The following is a 19,230-nucleotide window of genomic DNA, read 5'->3' on the forward strand; positions in this document are numbered from 1 at the left end:
AACGTAAATCATAGCAAACCCAGAATGAATCTTTGGGATGAATCCAGTGAGACCAACTCACCTCATCATTGGGATGAATCCAGCGAGACCAACCTGGAAAACCAGGCTGCCCTTGTATGGAGGAGAGAGATTGTCCCGCAGCTCCCTCCCGGCCCCACGAAGGGCACCCACCCCACGACTCCCAGCACAGCCTTCCTCCGAGGAAGACCCCCAGGGCACCACAAGATCCATGGATACACCAGACCAGGCCAGGCGGCACTGCAAAAGCATCAGCGCAGACATGAACCCATGTGCAGCGCTCCAGAGAGAGGGTTTTGCAGACGCTCTGATACACATACACAAATATTTTAATATAATGGTAACTGAAATGTTATCCATATTCTTAGTACTGGTCATAATTAACTAAAAACATACTTTTTAAATTTTGTAAAAATGACATATTTTACACATCTTCTATTTACAATTGCAACATACTTAAATGTTATAAAACATCCACTCTGACCTTTAAAATATATGTATACTAGGACTTAGTATTAGATATATTATAATTTAGAGCAAACATAGGGTTTGCTGAGTAGCTATCTGTTCAATGAATATTTTTGATCAGTCTGGCTTAATAAAGACTTCCCAAAACCAAAAATCAGCTGAGAAGAGATAGTAAATGTGCAAATATTGGGGCAGAAAAAATAAAAAAAACTTGCAGTTTTAAAAAATACCACCATGAAGACTTCCAATAAATTAAAACTACAGCCAACCAATCCTTTTCTCGGCATTGTCCGTGGTCAAACTCATTTTGAGCGTGGAGGGAGAGGCGGAGGCCGCCTCAGGGCTCGGCGCTGGAGGGGGCGGTGGCGGCGCTGCCTCTAGGGACGGCTCGCGACAAGGGGCGCTCCATTCCGTGCTGCTTTGCCGAGTCCTCCTTGTACGCAATCTTGTCGTGGAAAGAGAGAAGGATAGGAGATGAAATTGCGAGAGGAATCCTAATAATCAGGTTTTGCAGATGCTGCTTCCCTAATTAACCCTCTCACAGCTCCCAGGCAGACGCAACCGAGCGGTCACTGATATTTTATGAGCTTGGCACCTACTGCTTGCGGTACTGACAGGTTCCGGCTCTGCCCAGACAGCTATTCTGGGTACACAGGAATCCTGGTGAGCTTAAAACATAGGGGAACTGCAAAATGTGCCTGATAGCCAAATTTGAGCCTCTTTACTGGAATAAGAGCAAACAGGCCAAGTTGGGGACACAGCTGCACACTCACAGTGAAGTCAGCTTTGGCCTGACATCTTTTCAGTGTTCTTTGAGGAAGGTTCACTTTAAGTAAGTCTCAGCCATATTTACAGCTATTTTTCCTACTTCAGGAACTGCAAATGGACAAACAACCTGCCTCTCTCCTGGGGACACCTCGTTCACAGAAGAAACGGGGCCACCACCCACCTTTCCTACAGCAACAGGGAAAGCCCTGTGATACCAACTCCTGCTGCCCCTGTGTCACAGGGAGGACCACCAGCAACGTCCCGCGTCACACGCGGGGGAACTGAGGCACAGACATGCTGGGCTTGGGTGTCTTGGCCCCCATGGGATCTCTCCATATTCCCTCATGAGGTTTTGCTGCCCATCAGTCCTGCCACCACCTGATTGAGCACCCGAAGGTCTAAGCACAGAGCTGCTCGCAGGCTGCCAGCCGGAGCCTGGCATGAGCTGGGAGACGTTCTGGGTGTGATTCACACATCAGCTGCCACTGTATCCCACAAAACAGGGATCTTCTGACAAGCGAGTGACTGAAGAGGCATTTCCATTTTCCCCAGCACTCATGCAATAAACATCTCCTGGGTGGGAGGGTTAGAGATGTCGAGAGTGATTCTGGGCACAACATCTCCATTTGCTTAAAACAAACAGAAATCTCGTCTGCCACCCTCAGCCCTTTAAGGGTGAAGATGACCAAAATGAAAGGTTTTAAAGCACCAACTCCACTGCTTTTACCAAACCGCACACAGAGGCATTAGAGGAGAACGCTGCATGAATTAAACCAGACCCAACACTTCATATGGCATTTTTGTTTTCCTAAGGACACCTCAATTCTCAGATCTCTTTAAAGCAGAACCTGACTCCTAATGAGCAAAAGTTACACAAATAAAACGTTGCATGGAGAAGACTGCTTGAAATTCAGTTAGTTTTGCAATCAAGCATGTTAGTGCATATGTACAATGCATAAGCATATATGTACTTACAAGAACTTTGTACTACAGTAAAAGCACCTCAAATTTTGCCTACTTCTAAGTCCCTCCCCACTTTTTGTTGTTTTTGAGAGACACAGAGAGAGCGAAATTCAAAGTTGGCCCTAAAAAAAAATTCTGTTTTTTACCATACCTACTTCACTTTCCTCATTCCTCCCAGCCTCAAAGGCACTTTGAGCTCCTGGTGTCTCAGGCACGAAGACAGTTCCAGCAAAATCAGCACGAGCTGCAGTGGCAGCCTCAGAGCACAGCTGAGCACAAGGGGACTCTGCAGCCAGCTTAACTCATCTGTAACTCATATCCAAAGCACTTCCCAAGGACATAAGAAGAATAAAGCTTGGGACAGCTGCTGCAGGGCTGCACCCAGCCTTTCGGGGCTGCAAAGACCTGGGCTTAAGCAAAGGCACTGGGTTGGCCCCTAAATGTCACTGACAGCATGACTAAATCTGCATTTTAATTGCACCTGTGTTCAGGGTAGTGGGCAGGCTTGGCTTCAGCAATCAAACACCCACAGCACTTTCTGCTCCCTGGATCCTGACCTCCATCCTGTCACCTGCACTGCTGTCCCCAGGGCTTCTTGCTTTGGAGCTGCCCCACCACCCTCCCTGAGGTCATGGCCAATATCCTGAAAGCTGAAGGAACACGTCTCAAATGTGGCCGTGGACTAAAGCTCGCACACACCCTGGCTTTTAGGTTTGACCTCCCTGCGCAAGGGAGTCATCAGACTCAGAACTAAATGAACCATGTTTGAAAACCAGCAAGCGAGAAAGCACATGACATTAAACAAAAAAGTAGATGTAAGAAAAATGAACATACCACATTTGGCTATAGTATTGAGGGAAATGTTAGACAGGGAAGAAGAGAAGCTGTATAAGCAAGGACCATGACAGAGCTGTCAGAAAAGAAAAAGACAAGAAAACAGAGAAGAGAAAACAACATATGGTGATGAAAGAGTCACTACTGGCAGGTGAGCAGACATGACTTCTGAACACAACAGCGGGAAGCACGGCAAATCTCACGGTCATGGTGAGGAGCAGCAAGGACAGAGCTTTCCAGCTGTAGATCCATAGTCCAGCTGCAATCTAGAGCGTGGCACTAGTCTGGGGCAGCGCTCTGCCGAGAGGTGGGAATTCAGCCTTCCGCTTGGAAAGCTGGGCTTCCCAGGGGGAAGGAAGGGCCTGGCTTTCGGTGGGGACTTTCAGAGTACTCTGGTTTTGGTTAATAGCATTATTTTGACTTTTGCTGGATGAACTCTGATATTACCAAGTATAACATTAACATTACATACCAAAATACCAGTATAGTTATGCACAAGTCATTTTGCGTTATTCAGTCTCCAATTAAATGAAAAAAGCTCAGAGCCCATTGATATAAAAACGAATAAAAGTATGAGTACTTACATTCAGCAACTGCTGAATGTATTTTATGAACAATGAAACTCATGAGCTGCTCATAACCAATTTATTCATTTTTCATTTTTTGTGGGGAAGAGCAGTTCACTACAGCACTGTCTCAGCACATTGACAGGATCACAAAAATGACTTCTACAGGAGAAGCACGAGCAATAAATGATACTCACAATTACACCTTTATGCCCTAGGAAAATTTAGCTTGATAGCACAATAACAACAACAAAACAAACAAGGGAAATGGTTATTCCACTCATATGTGAAGATGAGCAACATTCTGGAATGCATATTATATAATATACAGGCTTGCATACTAATCCTTCTGAAATGGCTAGCACTTGAAATGGAGTTTCAACACGACACATATTTTGACACAGCTTTTTTTAAAAAAAATTGTTCTTACTCTGAAAGCTGAATACAAATAGAAACTATAAAGATATCTCCTGTAGCTATAAGTTTAGTTCTAAAAGCAATTTTAATATTTTAATTAAATACTTGCCTCACAGCTTTAGGATATAGCAGGCTAATCATAAAATACTGGCTTAACTGATTATCTTCTTATGCCTCTAGACCTCAGTCCTCATTTAGTCTTACACATCTTCAACTTTTCAATATGTAAGGCAGGCAGGCAGAAATGACAAGTCTTTGTTCATCAAATTCATTATATGAAATACAGGAGGATTAAAAAAGTGGAAGTAAATTTGCTTAATGTCTGTTGCGCTACCACTTTTTACCACCAGCATTTTGCTCTACAGCTTGATTTGTGAATGAAAGAAATCCTCAGCCACCCTCATTCAACCCCAGCCAGCATTAAAAGAGATAGTCTAACCTGTTCGTTCATAACTGCAGAGAGCTCATTGAGCATATCCTTATAATGAGACTTCATTTCTCCCTGATATTCAAACTGGTCCTCCTTAATTAGGCGTTCGTTGACATCAAGAGCATGCCCACATGCTTCTGCAAACTGCCTGCAAGCAGATACACACAGAACAAGTGTTCTAGTAATGAACAAGAAACACAACTATTTATCTTCCTTCCCTAGTAAATTATACCTTTTTAGAAATGAATTTCAGAACTCATCATTAGATTAAGTGGAACACAGATTAATGGGTCAACCCAAAACCTCAGTAGTTCTCTCAAGAATGATTTGTCAGTGGGTAAACACAGGATGTACATCAGTCTGGTTCAATTCAGTGACTCAGTCCGGTTTAATGTTACTCTACTCGGTCATTTATTTATCTTGGGCAACAGTTGGCAAGTCTACATGTAACACTTACCTGAAGATTTCCTTCAGAAGCTTAACCTGATTATCAGGATATCTCTTAGCATTTGTTTCTTCGAGAAAAGCTCTGGCATAGGCCATTGGTCCTGCATTGACCTGGGGGGGGAAGATGAACAGATCAGAGTGCAGAGAAGAGCCAGAACAGCCTGTGACTCTCCCTTGCATCCTAGGTTTTGGGGGCTGGCCTAAGGGGGTGTGAAAACCAGCTGGTCCATCCTGATGTTGCCTCCATGAAACTCCATGAGTTTTTCAAGAAAAACAAACTGAAAATCTGTTCTTGTCTTTGAGGGTGCTCAGCCAGCTAACCATATAGAAAGCTAAATGTCGCAAGGAAATGACCAAACTAATCCTAACAAAACTCCCTTCAATATGCTTGCTTTACTGTGAGACAGGCGGTATCTTCAAGTGGCACAAGATGGACTGATTAGAAAGGTCTTAACATTTATTTGCAAAAGATCTAACCGAATTATAGTTGCACATAAAAACCAACACACTTCAACACCAGTGGAAAGATTTCCACTGTCTTAAGTTTTCAGAGCAGGATCTGACAACACTGGGATACAAGATAGGTCCTGAAGCATAAAAAAGTGTGACTGGAATGATGGCAATTCCAGAATAGAAATTTAGGCAGATGCACAAGAACTAAGGCAAGCTGCTATTACCTTGACACTGACGCTCCCCTGGAGCTTGAGCTGCAGCCTGATCATGTCCACCTCCTCCATCGTGCAGAGCTGGTTGAGTTCAGAGACCTTTTTGGACATCTCATCAATTGCTACTTCGATGGGGTTCAGTTCTGTGCTTGTCTGGCTTATGACTTGAATACGCTTCTTCACATAGGGGAACAAGTGACTGGCTACTCAAAAGAAAAAGTTTTCAGAGAAATTCACCCCAAACAAGATGGTAATTAGGAAAGCAAAATAGTTAAATTAAAGGTTTTGTTTGTATTAACTTTTGACTTTATCAATCTTGTTGCTAACAGGAATTTACAGAAGTAGGTCCAAACCAAATTTCACATGGCAGAAAGCTATCAGCACTAAGATTTTAAAATCTATGAATTTCTTCCTTTGAATGGACTAAATCATAAGCCTGTGCTGAACTTCAAACACCTCAAAAGTCCCACCAAATATGCTTCAAATTAGAGGCAGAAATTCAAATGCTTAGCTGAATTGCTGTTCACCTCAAATAAATTATTATAATATCAGCCTTAAAACAAGCGGGTACTTTCATCACTCAATCTAAATACTGTTATATTCCCTAATGAGAGCTGAGAGAGGAGCTACTTATCAAAATAATTTCCTTCCAGGAGGGACATTTTCACTAATCTCAAGGGGTCTGGCAGTACTGCACATGACATCTTATCTAAGCTGTGACGTCTAAGAATCTTTTCCTGATTTCTTACACACTCTGGAAGGTCTCCCAAACTGCCTTCCCTCCTCCAGTGACCATATGCTACCAGTCAGCTCAGACTGGAACGGGCTCCAGCCTACGGAGAGCTGCTCCCCCAGGCAGCAGGAGACCAAGGACTTGCTGTGCTGGAGGCAGGAGCTGCAGCCAGGCACGGTGAAGCGCCAGCAACCCACCGGCTGAGCCGGTGCAGCGTGGGCTGCAGGACACGGAGCATGGACACACGGAGCTGTTTCTGCTTCAGCTGCCCTCCACTTCTGCCCACACACAAGAACTTCTGTTGCTCCTCCAGCCATACTGGACAACCTTTTCTTCTAAAGCTAAGGGCACTCCTTTTTGCAGAGGCAATAAATGAATATTTTTTTTTTCCAAAGAGGGGAAAAAATGATGATTCTTTCACAGAAAAGCATCGAAGTGAAGAAAAAGCCAGGAGAAGAATAATGGAGAAGAGAAAGGTCAAGATCCCACTTAACATTGAATGTGGAACTGGTCTGAGACCACTTGGAGAAGAACACAACATACAGGAATCTGGGGAAGATGTCCTGCTCCTTCAATACAGATCCCTGAAACTGCCTAGCACTTCAAACAAAACAAAACCAAGAGCGTCCCAAAAGACAAAAACACACGCAAGCTGCTCTTCTTACAAGCAAAGCTATGTCATGCAACAAGAAGTCCCTAGGCATGAGTGTCTTCTCTGACTTGTCAGAGCAAAACTTCCAGGTGACTAAGCCTCCACCGTAAGCAGCTTGCCTCCCTTAGCCCTATGGGGGAATCATATACGCTGCAGACAGTAGGAAACTGGATTTTCTGTCATTCAGGAGCCTTTGTTAAGAACAGGGACCTCTCTGCTCACCCTTTTCTGTTTAAAATGACTCAGTAAGAACAGAGCGCACTGTCCAGTCCTGCCTTAAAGCAGTGATTTCATTCCATGAGCTGAACACTTACCTCCCACTTTCAAAAACACTGTATAACATATCCCATTTACATTTTGAACAAATATTCTTATCTGCTGAGATTTATTCTTCTTAAAAAGGCATATACCCTGTCTTACTCTGACCTATTTGTGATGAAAACAGCAGCTGAGGCTGCCTCCAGGAGAACTGCTCCCAAATCACATGATTGTGAATAACAGCAACACCAATAATAAGGAAAAATAAGAGCTTTCTATGATGAAAATAGATAACTTAGCTAAAGTTATCTTTAGCTAAAAGAGTCAGCAGCACAGTAAGACAGAGCATGCTTTGCACAAGAACCCAGTGGAAAGATCTCCTCATTCTGCAGGACACACTAGGCCCCAAAGTGACTGCAGAAAAACTAGCCCCAGAATTTGCTCAGCAGCCAAACCTACTGGTCAGGATGGTGCGCCTCTTGCACTGCTCCTCTACGCCGCCGTGCTTCTTGCCCGAGAGCGTGAACGGCGTTTCGAACACGAAGCGGTTGATGTTGTGGTGCATTTCAAAGTCGGTCTTTCGATCTTCGGCCTCTTTCTCTTCAAAGAAAGGTGTGACGTACGTGACCTGGATATAGGCGTATTTTGGATCCAAGTCTTTCGGGTTGACCTGTTTAACACACGATTGAACTGTTAAGCGTGACATGCCACCAAGGCATCAAGTGCAAGTCTGATGCTTTTATCTATCGTGGCGTTATAGATAAAAAGAGCAAGATCTCTAAATGTAATATTCAGATCAAATTAATACAAGAGTATTTAACTAAGAGCCCCCTAAAAACAGTGGGATTTTCAGATACAACTAACAGCAAAAGCAGATAAAAGCTAAATGAGAGAAGTCATCCTGGCCCTGCAGTTTCTCCTGTGATCAACACCTGCCTTTGCAGCCTTTTTTAGCCTTTTCAGCTCATGTTGAGTCAGAACACAGCCCTGGTAACGTGCAGATACACTATCATCGTGACATTAAACGGGGTCTTGGAAGCTGTTTGGCAGAGAGGTGCTAAGCTGCACAGCACAGGATGATGCCAAACGCAGCGCTTTTGCTGGTGTTCCCACATCTTAGCTCATTGGCACTATTTGCTGACTTAGCGTTAAGCCCTGCTCAGTTGCAGATGGCAAGGGTGACATTGCAACACTACCCCGACGCATTCCCTGCACTGTAATTCATAAATCATGGGACAGGAGCAGTCTCTGTCACAGGGCCTGCACACTCATTTTCACACCTACGGGCAGGCCAGAGGGTGGGAGCCTCTAATGTCAACCATTACAGCAGAACTAAGGCAGAGCGTGGTGTGCTCCATGTCATGCTTAGAGACCTTTAATTCCCCCTTGCCTGAACGCAGATTGTTCCCCAGCTCCTGTCCAGTCCCTACTCCCTTTGCACCTTCTTGCAGGCAGCGTTCCTTTATTGGAGCCGTCTCCCACCACCCCCGTCCCTGCAGAAAGGGCAGCCCTCCCTTCATACCTTGTTGGAATCCTGGATTATCTTCACATTTTCTATTCCAAACTTGTCCGCATAAAGCTTCAACAGTCTCTGAGAGATCTCAGACAAGCCTGTCAATTTGGGCTCTTTATAGATATACTCTTTACCTTCCTCTTCTTCAAAAAAACCCTGTAGGGAAAGAAATGGAAGGACACAATGAACACAGCAGGCAGGGGAAAAGCCTGAATGAAAGCCTTGATTCCTAATGCAAGCACATCTATACGTCTGCTGGAGCCTCCAGAAGGCCATTTCCAGTACTAAGTGCAAAACTTACCTCTCTCCACATCTTGTAGGTATGCTACAAGCATAACTAGATGTCTGCATTTATATTGGTTCGGTATCACCTAAGCTATCCACAAAATAACTCATAGCCATTTATTAATGTCAGATATCTAGTAGTTTGGATAGCGACAGTGCTTTCTCTGGAATGCTGCAATGTGTGACCGAAAGAAATCTGAATCCATTCAAAACTGGGCATTAAAAATGCCTTATCTGGTTATTTTTATTCCTGAAACACCCTGAAAACGGGCAGGGCATCAGACACGGCTCCAGCAGCTGCGCAGGGCTGCGCGCAGCCGTCACCTCCTGGCACGGCCACCCCGGGAACCAGCGGAGCTGCTGCAGCAACAAGCAGCTCCCGATGCCCCAAAACCTCCTCCCAGGATGTCGAGACGGCTCCAGCTTGGGAAGCACAAACAAACCGATGGGTCTGTCTGCTTGGCTGCAGGCAAGCAGGAGCTCTGATGGCACCTTCAGAGGCAACAGGGAACTGCAGCGCTTTCACAGGCACATGAATTATTCATAAAAAAAAAAAAAAATAAAGCACAACAACACACTGAGAGCCTGCTCCCTCTGCAGAAAAGCCCGGTCTTGCTAAGGCCATTTATTTAGTACTGTGTCTGACACCAGCAAATGCTGAAGAGCGGAGCGGGAGCCCGCCAGGCTCCAGGAGCAGGGTGCCCTGTGGAGAGCAGCTCCAGGGCCTCGCAGCCCTTCAACCCCCATGTCAGCCCTGCCGGGCACCTCTGCAAAGCAGTGAGTAGATGGGCCCAGGAAGCCAGGAGCTACCTCCGAAACCTCCATGCCAGATGCTGGGGCAAAGAACAGCCTTTCCGTGTTGAAGTGTAGCACAACTCGGGTCAGGAAAAAATGCAGAAAAGATTTAGTTACTAAAATTACAGTGTATGCAATTATTTACAAAATGTGCTCATACAGAAAAATTTAAATAAACTGTAAATTTCCATGTGTGCATAGTAATAAAGCCCAAAGCCTTACTTTAACAACAGTCAAAATATCAGTGCACACTCCCCTCAGCCAAGATGAGGAAGGAAGCAGGACTTTGCTAACCGGGCAAGGTCAACACGCGTCGCAGGAGCTACGAGGCCCGCGTGGCAGGACCTGTGGCAGCAGCTCCTCCAACATTATCCTCGTGCAGGTTCACAGGGACCTTCTAGCGCAGCCATGTTTTGAATGGCATCAGCAACTGAGCTCCACACGTGTGCAAAGGACGGCACAGGTCATCAGAAGACAAGTCCAGACACACAAGGTGTGTGGCACCCTAAGATGGTACCTGTGCTTTTGTGCACCCTTTCCCCCCTGCCACCTCCCCAGACAACCAGGGGATCTTGTCGTGCCTCTAAATGCAAGAGATATCATTTATGTGCATACGTCCCAATGCATTTCGGCTGACAAGTGGCAAGCATAAGTTAACGGGGAGCTATAAATAAACCTGCCTGCCATATGCTATGCGTCTGGCAAAGACCCCTGAAAGTGGGATTTAGCGCATTTTAGGAGCCAAATATCCTCCAGTTTAAGAGTTACGCAGCCAAGGTCACATCACCAACACGCACCCTGGGGCAGCTTTCACACCAGCAGCACAGCTGCGCGGACACAAACGATCACCCGGATCAGCCGAACACGATGGAAGGCGAGCAATGGCCTCCCGGGTGGGGGAGGGCTGTGGTTTGCGCTGGACTCGGGCTTGCTGTTAAGTCAAGCCGTGGCCAGGAAGAGCAGCGCTGCGAGGCCGGCCTCCCCCGCGCCGCTGCTCCAGCCCGCAGGGCTGTCTTTGCGCAGCCAGGGGCACCCTGGCCAGGAGGGAGGACAGACTCGCAGAGGCTAAAACAGGCAAACGGGTCCAAATCCCTCCTGGAGCAACATCCTGCTAGGACTGAGGACAAGATGCTTCAGCAGCTGCTTTCCCCTCGAGCCACAGACAAGCCACGCTGCACTGTTTGTCCACAGGACATAATCCTGTCAGACTGCAAGATGTAGGAGCCGTGATTTTCCCATAGGCTTGCAAAACATGGGAGCAAAATAGCTGAAGTAGTTACTCCACTCATGCTTGCTGTGGATCTAGGGAGGCTATGTTGAAAGCCTCTCTGAAACGTTAAAACTCAGCTGCATGAAAGTAGCTATTCAGTGTCTATGGAAATGAAAGGGCCATTTTTTTTTTCCCCTCCGGTTTGACACAAAAAGCAAGAATTACACAGATGTCTTTACACCAAACACAGATCTACAGGTGACAAGGGCCAGGAGCTTGAGCACGGTCACTGCAACAGGTCGTCACCAGCACGGCCACTCGGTGGTGCCATTGGACCCGCGTGAAGGTCCTCAGCAGGGCCTGCAGCCTGCATGCACATGAGCTCCTGTTCCCTGAGCCAGCACTCAGAGTGCTCTGCTAAAGAGGAGCCACGACACCCTCCCCAGGGACCACTGCATCCTCTGCTCAATGATGGTCCCTGGGGTCATGCAGCAACAAAATGCTGCCGTGGCCTTTGCATGAAGCTGGACAGTTTGCAATTGCAGCTGCAGATTTTTTTTTTTTTGCCAAGAACTCCTGAAATTCTCCCTGACGATTATGCAAAATACATACACTTGTGCTATTCTTTTCCCAGTATGTTTTTCCTCTATATTTTAATGTCAGTTAAAAAATACCACTATTTTTTATATAGTAAAACATAGTTATTTTTTATATATGACTAAAATGCTTAATGAATATTTATGTATGCACAATAGTTTATTATTTCTATGTGTGTGCTTACATATGTATTTACCCACAGGTGTTTTTGAGAATAATGTGTCTATCACAGTAAAGGAGTCCCATACCTACGCCGTGAGTTTCCTGCTGTGGGATTCTTTGTAGTGGCCTGAGCAGAAGAATTCATATGCATTTACATTGGTTTTATTGTCTAACATGAGTAAAACCTGCAGGTGTTACCTTTGGGGAAGAAGCGTGCAATATCTACCAGAAACTCAGGAAAAAAGAGAATTGCTTACAGCAAGCTAAATGAATTGGCCACTGAAACAGGCTGGAGGTCTGCAAGGACTCTTGGCAACGAGAGGAACAAGAGGCCACATTCCTTCCACCTACACAGTGGAAATGGGAGCAAGTGGCACATGGGGAAAAGGCACTGACAAAACTACAGAGAAAAAACCTGGAGGGAAAAGTACGCGGGACAGCCAGCACACAGGAATGGACAGTTCTGCCCTGCCTTCCTAGTTCAGCTTTGCCTATGATTCATTATACCTGATATGGCACTTGGTATATTGAAAAACTTGCTGCTTTAGAGAATATTCCTTAATCAGTTCTGTGCACCTTGCCATAATTTCCTTAGTGAGGCACAAGAAACACTGGTGGGAATTATTTGCCTTTAATTATTTGCACTGTGACATACAATTTGTTAAAGTGCCTCTGCAAGAAGCAAAATGGAGCAGTCCCACTGTCTACCCCATAAAATCTCTTCTGGAAAGAGGAAAGAAGCTGTGCTTTTTTGCACTTAGAGCTCAGTATCATGTGTATCAGTGAATAAACCAAGCAATATGCAGCTGTGAAAGTCATAGGCTTTAGAGCACTAAAGCTGTTCAAATGAAGTTGCCCTTCTGACACAGGCAGCTGAGACGTCCTTGCACTTTAATGGAGATTTTAATGCAGTTTGACAGCACTGCTGCATTTCAGCTCTCCACTTAGAGCCAGCTTTGGGCCTGGGCAGGGTGACACACACTTGAGCTGCTGCCAGAGGGAAAGCCCTGGCACAAAGCCTGCATGCGCAGGAGATCCCAGGTCCTCCTCTCCTGCTCCCACTTGGAGGGAGTTGGGTGGTAGGAAAGCTCTACCCTTCCTCCAATGTCACTTGCTTTCTCCTTGCATTCAAGTGGGGTGAAGAAACAAGACTTTATTGCTGTCCTCAGACCCCAATTTGCACATCTCAGGAGGCAGTGCCAGGCCCACATTTGCCCTCTGCCCACAGGGCTCCAAGATCAAGGGCAAGAGATCTTGGACTGACAGACCAACCTTAACGCTTTGGAGGTGATGCACAGGCCAGGAAAGCAGTGCTGCATTCAGACAGCATTAGTGCTCCACCAAGTGCCCCATGAGAGCAATAAGAGGTCCAATCCTGCTCCCAGTGAAGGTGAGAGAAGAACTTTCACCGAGTTGAGGTGACACAGCATTGGGCCTCGGAGTGCACACGCAACATGGTGACAGATACAGCTTTAATTCAGGTAACTAAACAAGCAAAAATTAGTTTTTAAGATGTGACAATGAATGAAACATTATTTCATCTGGCACAAACCAAAGAATCAAGAGCACAGGAGCGTTAATGTTAAGTAACAGTACAGGGAAGGATGAAGGATGTGTGAGGAGAATTAAACACAGCATGCAAAAGAACTAGACTTACCACAGCCTTGAATAAGATCAAAAGGAGAAAAGAGCAAATTTCTGCATTAAAATCTAATCAGCAAACAGAATGATTCACATCAATCTGTTGTTTACACACCTGATTATTTTTAAGGAAATCGTATGCTTGCCAAACAGCTCTTAAAAGAAAATGGAGTCCTACATAGGTTTGTAATGGAAGAAAGCACAAAATAATGCCAAGAGTGCTTTGAGGATGCTGAAGCACAGCAGAGAGACTAAAACTACTCTATAGAATATTGCATAGAATCAGAGAGGCCTGAAAGCAGAAGCCAGAGTCAGCAAGAAACACCACCAAAAGATCTACTACGTACAGCTCTGCTTTAAGGTCTACTAGAAACAGGGACCAGATCCCAAAGTTATGTTGGTTTTATTTAAGTTTTGCTCTTAAGATTGCCCTGGTCTCCATCTGTTTTGCTTGAGAAAGTTGTGAATTACGCTGTGCTCCACTACACCACTATAAATCCATAGCAGCACTTTACACAGATGCAATTGAGTGCTCTTCTGAGTAAAAATCCTCCTCAGATTGACCCAAGACTCACTTTTTGCCCAACCAGTCATTGCACAACACTTCCCCATTTCAGTTTCCTTGAAATACATTATAATTAGAAGAACATGGCTGAAATCCAAGAATCTGTTGAGACAGAAGAACATACCTGCCCATAAAACGCGACCCGGTAGTACCGCCCAAACAGACGTTTCTCAGAGTTCACCACTTCAGCAACCTTCAGGTACGAGCGGTGGATGTCGTAGTACAGGTCAGACAGTCTCTGCAGGGAGAGAGAGGAAGGAAGAGCTTCCTTATTCCCAACAAACACCACCAAGGAACTCTGCAGGAAGAGCTTGCCTTAGGTGGACTCCCAAGCCCTTGTAAGATGACTTTCATGCCACGGGAGCTCTTTCACCTTGCCAGCTGCCACTAGAGCCTCGCTGCAAGGTTTCCTCTAAGCATACAGGTTCATAGGAACATGTGCCTTTGTAGAGGGGTCACACAGTAGGTAAGACAAGCAGCAGATGTCCATCCCTTTGCACACCCCACTAATACAGCAGTGATAAGGACTTCTATTAAAAGGTCCAGAAACCTAAGTGTCCCACATGCACCCTAGAACATGGTGCCAACAACTCCAGCAGGCTCCAGGCTGACTCAGCGATGCACTACCAACAGCTAGTGCTAAAAAACAGTTTCTGGTGAGAGCGAACTGAAAGTTGACCTAAGAAGCTGCTTCCTCAAAGCATATTTATATCTACATTTTTTTTTCTCCTCCTAATTTCAAGACAGAAAAATCAAAACTTAATTTATCACCAGGTTATCCTTTATGTACTAAATTTGAAGAATAAATAAGAGACCTTGGATTACAGGATAACATAATCAACAGTTTCTAAGAGTAAATATATATGTAAATTTGCTTTTGAGCTAGAGACACACAAAAGTTCACATACATTGGTCTAAGATTAGCTTTCTCTCACAGCCATGTGATGGAAGACATAAAAAGTCGACTAGCAAAACATCGCTAGAACTCAGTGGCAGCTTTTATGAACTTTATCTGTTTGTTTGTTTGAAATATTGTCTATATTTATGGCTATAACGATGCTGAAAAGAAGGTATGACACCAAAGCTTTTCCATTTACGCACAATGCAAAGCATTAAAGAAAAGCAATTAGAGAGAGGAAAAAACATAATAGCATTTCTTTTAAAGGAACTACTCTCCCTCCTGCAAAATACATCTGATGTTTACTGTTGTCATAAGACAAATTTTAACTTTAAAATAAAGTTTTAAAAAGTGACTTACCTTAAAGTCCCTCTGCTTCTCAAAAACAGCAATAATAGGCTTGTTGACCTCTGCAATCAGCTCGTATCGTTCTGACTTCCACAGGTATTCAACACACAGCTCCAGCTGCTCCACAAGAATATTCTGCAATTCCACAAACACCAATTCCACAGTGACTTGGCAGTTAATAGCACTTTAATAATAAACAGCGTAGCAAAAATACATACCCTGCATTTTAGACGCCTTTTTCTATACTAAAATTGATTCAACAACCCAGTGTTTAGCCAGGCATTGACAGATGATGAACCCTTCTTAAGATAAATAACAGGAACAAGAAAATAGCCAACCATCTGTTCAGAAGACCAGGTTTGCTTTGTGCAGTCTGCACCCAAACTTCCAACTCTGATACTTTATGTTCTGTTTTTCAAAAATACTATCCCCACAACTTTGTGAAAACAGTAATAATATTTCATTCAAAAACATATGAAACAATGTGGAGTGAAGTATACACTTAATTTACTGTAATGTCCACCACAGGCATCCTTTGGAAATAACACATTCCGTAAATAAAGAATGTCTATATAAATGTTAATGCTGCTGACCTCATTATAGGGAGTATCTTGCATCCCAGAGTCTTCCTTCATAGCACCTTCTTCTTTAATGTTGGGAGTAATGCTCAGGAAAGCTGGCCATCCCATGGAAAATAAGCCTTGAAGTGCAAGTTATAACAGTGTCAGTGAAAAACCAGACAACCGTGTGCTTTAACAATGCTGGATATTGGATATCATTAAAGCAAAGCTATTTTTTTTCCTCCTCAGTCAAAGTAATGAGAAATAAATGGAACCCACTGAATTTAAGGCACTATGATATGCTTTCTGTAACCTCAGGCCAGAGCCAAAGTGTCCAGGGATGCTCACAAGGCACCAACCCAGGCACACACGCTATTTACCAAGCCAGAGCCTTGCTGTTTATTCTGTGCAATGACTTCAGATTTACAGAGCCTTTGCACATTGAAGGTCAGGTTTGCAGAGCCTGACTCACAGGGATTTTAGCCATTTTTGGAACATTACGGTTGAAGAACCGAGGTAAATCCACCAGTGAAGGCAATGAACATGGTTTATGTTCAATTTAAAGGTAGGAAATGATGATGGGCTGGGTGTTTTTAAGGTATCGTTAAAAAGATCAGCTCCACATGGAGACAGGGGGCCCCTCCTCATCCACAAATGAGTTGTGGGCAGCTTAGACTTTTAGGTCCTAGGTTTGAATTGCCTCCCAAGATCTTCATCCCATCCACCTAAGCTAGTTGGTTGATTACATTGAGTGTTCTAGCATCAGTGACACATCTCATCAACGTCACCCTGCAGAGAGGACTCAAAGAGGCCACTTCTACCAGGGCCATTCCCCCTGCCCAGCTCACCCACAGACCCTTTGGAGCTACTGTAAAACCCCAGTCCTCCCCAAGCCCACGGCTGCCTTGGCCCCACGTGTTTACTTGCTTCACAAGGATTGCTCTTTATGAGAACTGCTAGAATAGCACTTGCTAAAATCTCACTACTCTGAAATGCATATTTCATAAACTAATAACTGTTGGCATGGAAACTTTTCAAAAATATCTACCTGCATTTTATTTCTCTAACAAGCACGGCAAATTAACACACTTTTATCTAAGTTCCACATAAGCAACCAGATGTTACCCTCTTCCTCCCACCACCTCCCTACCACTAGCACTGAATTGTCAGGAGAATCGGATGTGGATTCGTGCACCAAATGCTGATTGACCGGGAGGGATTCGCATTCACAGGGAAGAGCAGGCTGCTCTACAACTGGAAGAGCCCTTAACCAGAGACTTTCCATGCAACTCAAACCAGCCAAAGAACACAAGGAAAGGAACATATAACAGCCGTAAACATGCACTAGAGATCTTTTCTGTGGCAGATATTTTTCCAAATCAGCTGAAGAACTATAGTTGGGTTCCCTAATCATGTTATTGGACCGAGAAACAGGCACGGTTAGAGCACTCACTTCCTCCACTGTGAGCTGTTAGTAACACATTACTATCAGAGACTTGACCGTCTTCCAGGAGCATACGTGAGGTACAAATCTTTTCCATTTTCCAGTAACCTATGACAGTGTGAGATGCTATTAGTATACTGCTACTGGTATGGGTTAATGCATGCATATTTAATAACGACACACTAACAAGTGAAGCATTCTCTTTTAGCACGAGCTTATGGAACATTTACTGAACTCTGTCTACACGAAGCATACGTTTTTACTGCTCTAGTGCTACAGCTAAAGTTTATTATGTATTTTAAAATTTAAATAGTTGTGAAGAAATGAAGCAGTTTTAAGAATAATTTATGTACACCGAAGTAGGACAAATGAAAGTTGTTTTCAACAGTATAATTTATAGGTACATGGTTGGTTTGGAATATGTGGATCTTACCCTTTCTTTTCAGGTACTCTGCAATGAGAGCAGCTATATGAATATAGCACATGGCAGCCTGTAACGAGACACCAATACACATAAACGTGTTAGAGCTCATTGCATAATTTGTGGCATATATGTGATAAGGAGTGCACACATTCATCATTGTCAACTCACAGTGCAGAAAAGGGAAGCCAAATAAATGCAGAAATTTGAGAATATAATGGATTAAATGGTGCAAACCCTTATTCAGGGCTAGTTTTACTGAACATGTCTCAGGAAGTATCAGAGAGTCATACCTAAATGAGGAAGTCAAAGACTTGCCCAAGAGAACAGTGCAAGATTACTCTGTAAACCAGATACAGCTGGGCCATGCACTGGAGATTCACATCCCCCTCTGGTTTCCCCCCAAAAGGACAGTGTGCTACAAACCAAGCTCCCCTCATGTCTCTTAAGGGAAGAAGACTCCTTACCTAACAAGTTAAGCATTGCCCTAACCACCTACAGCTACTATATCTATTGCAATCAAGTAGCCGAGAGGCTGGCTAAGGGGATGCTGGCCAGAGCCTCCCGGTCACCAAGTCCTGCTCAACCACATCTCTGCCGGTCACAACTAAGCAGACAGGAATAACAAGCACATTGCAGCTGCAGGTATTCTTCAGAGCTGCTTTTCTCTGGCTTCAGGGATGAGAGATGTTGTGTGAGTCTCAGATTATTACTATTGTCATCTCTTCTACAGCAACATTCATCAGAATGCCTTAGCCTACAGAAAAAGGGCTTTCCTTATCATTTATAGAAAATTACCTCTGATAAATCTCCATTTCTTGCATGAATTTTGGCCATGCTTTCAAGCCACGTCCTACGTAATTCAGGTGTGCTGGCGTAAGAATTTGCTAAGCTGTACTGCAGGTCCACAAGCATCTCAGGGTCTTTCTCGTGCTCCTTCATTTGAGCAGTGGCCATCAAAACCGTCCTGATGCGCTTGGTCAGATCCTTCACCTCTGCTGGGAAATTAACGTTCTTTGGGAAAGATAAGCAATACATCACTAAAGGCATCCAGAGAAGGACACGCGGCACCCCTGAACGCATTTGTGCTCTGCTTATGGAAGAGCCCCTTTCCCTCCCGCTAATCCAGTTAAGCTTAATCCAGAAGCAGAGTCATAGTTCAAAAGCATTTGGACATTTTACACAGCTCCTCGAGATTTGTTCACAGAAGCACCATAGCACCTACTGAGAAGTTGCAGGCAAGGACCAATGCCCCTGCACAGAGGAGCTCCGTCAAGGGTAGCAAACTGAAGCATTTCATCCTTGGTTGCTTAGTGGCTCTGGCTGGATCCTTGCACAACTACAGAGGATGAAGCCACGTAGTTGTAGGTAGAAGTTTGTAGCAGCAGGATGAAGCCATGTACCACAAACAGGCTCCTGGCCTTCTCACACTGCACAGGATTAAGACACTGCCCTCATACTACCCCAGATCAACTTTTCTCAACATATTTAACAAATGCAGTTTTTCTTCTTTGGGATGGACAATCACAGCATAGTTATTTTCTTACATACATATTTTCTTTTTTTTTTTTC

The 19,230-nt window shown here is 44.4% G+C and overlaps 1 protein-coding gene across 9 annotated transcripts in view; it reads right to left on the minus strand.

The window, feature by feature from the left end:
* Positions 1–440: 440 nt before the first annotated feature.
* DOCK10 (dedicator of cytokinesis 10) overlaps positions 441–19,230 on the minus strand; it is a 113,072-nt gene continuing 94,282 nt past the window's right edge. For 4 of the 9 annotated variants that reach the window (XM_026040037.1, XM_026040040.1, XM_026040039.1 and 1 more), the window contains exons 45-58: positions 18,457–18,672; positions 17,671–17,728; positions 17,247–17,345; positions 15,827–15,933; positions 15,246–15,368; positions 14,112–14,225; positions 13,439–13,444; positions 8,742–8,888; positions 7,679–7,889; positions 5,589–5,779; positions 4,922–5,022; positions 4,474–4,612; positions 3,052–3,127; positions 817–931 (exon numbers count right to left, since the gene is read on the minus strand). In XM_026040037.1, the coding sequence (XP_025895822.1) occupies positions 864–931; positions 3,052–3,127; positions 4,474–4,612; positions 4,922–5,022; positions 5,589–5,779; positions 7,679–7,889; positions 8,742–8,888; positions 13,439–13,444; positions 14,112–14,225; positions 15,246–15,368; positions 15,827–15,933; positions 17,247–17,345; positions 17,671–17,728; positions 18,457–18,672 (1,656 nt within the window). In that variant the 3' untranslated portion in view covers positions 817–863. Of the gene's footprint in view, positions 932–3,051; positions 3,128–4,473; positions 4,613–4,921; positions 5,023–5,588; positions 5,780–7,678; positions 7,890–8,741; positions 8,889–13,438; positions 13,445–14,111; positions 14,226–15,245; positions 15,369–15,826; positions 15,934–17,246; positions 17,346–17,670; positions 17,729–18,456; positions 18,673–19,230 lie in introns of all 9 variants that reach the window. The other 5 variants (XM_026040041.1, XM_026040044.1, XM_026040038.1 and 2 more) reach the window with 5 other exon arrangements.

This window comes from Nothoprocta perdicaria, unplaced genomic scaffold, assembly GCF_003342845.1.
Source record: "Nothoprocta perdicaria isolate Ctin4 unplaced genomic scaffold, notPer1 scaffold_25, whole genome shotgun sequence".
Lineage (NCBI taxonomy): Eukaryota > Metazoa > Chordata > Aves > Tinamiformes > Tinamidae > Nothoprocta > Nothoprocta perdicaria.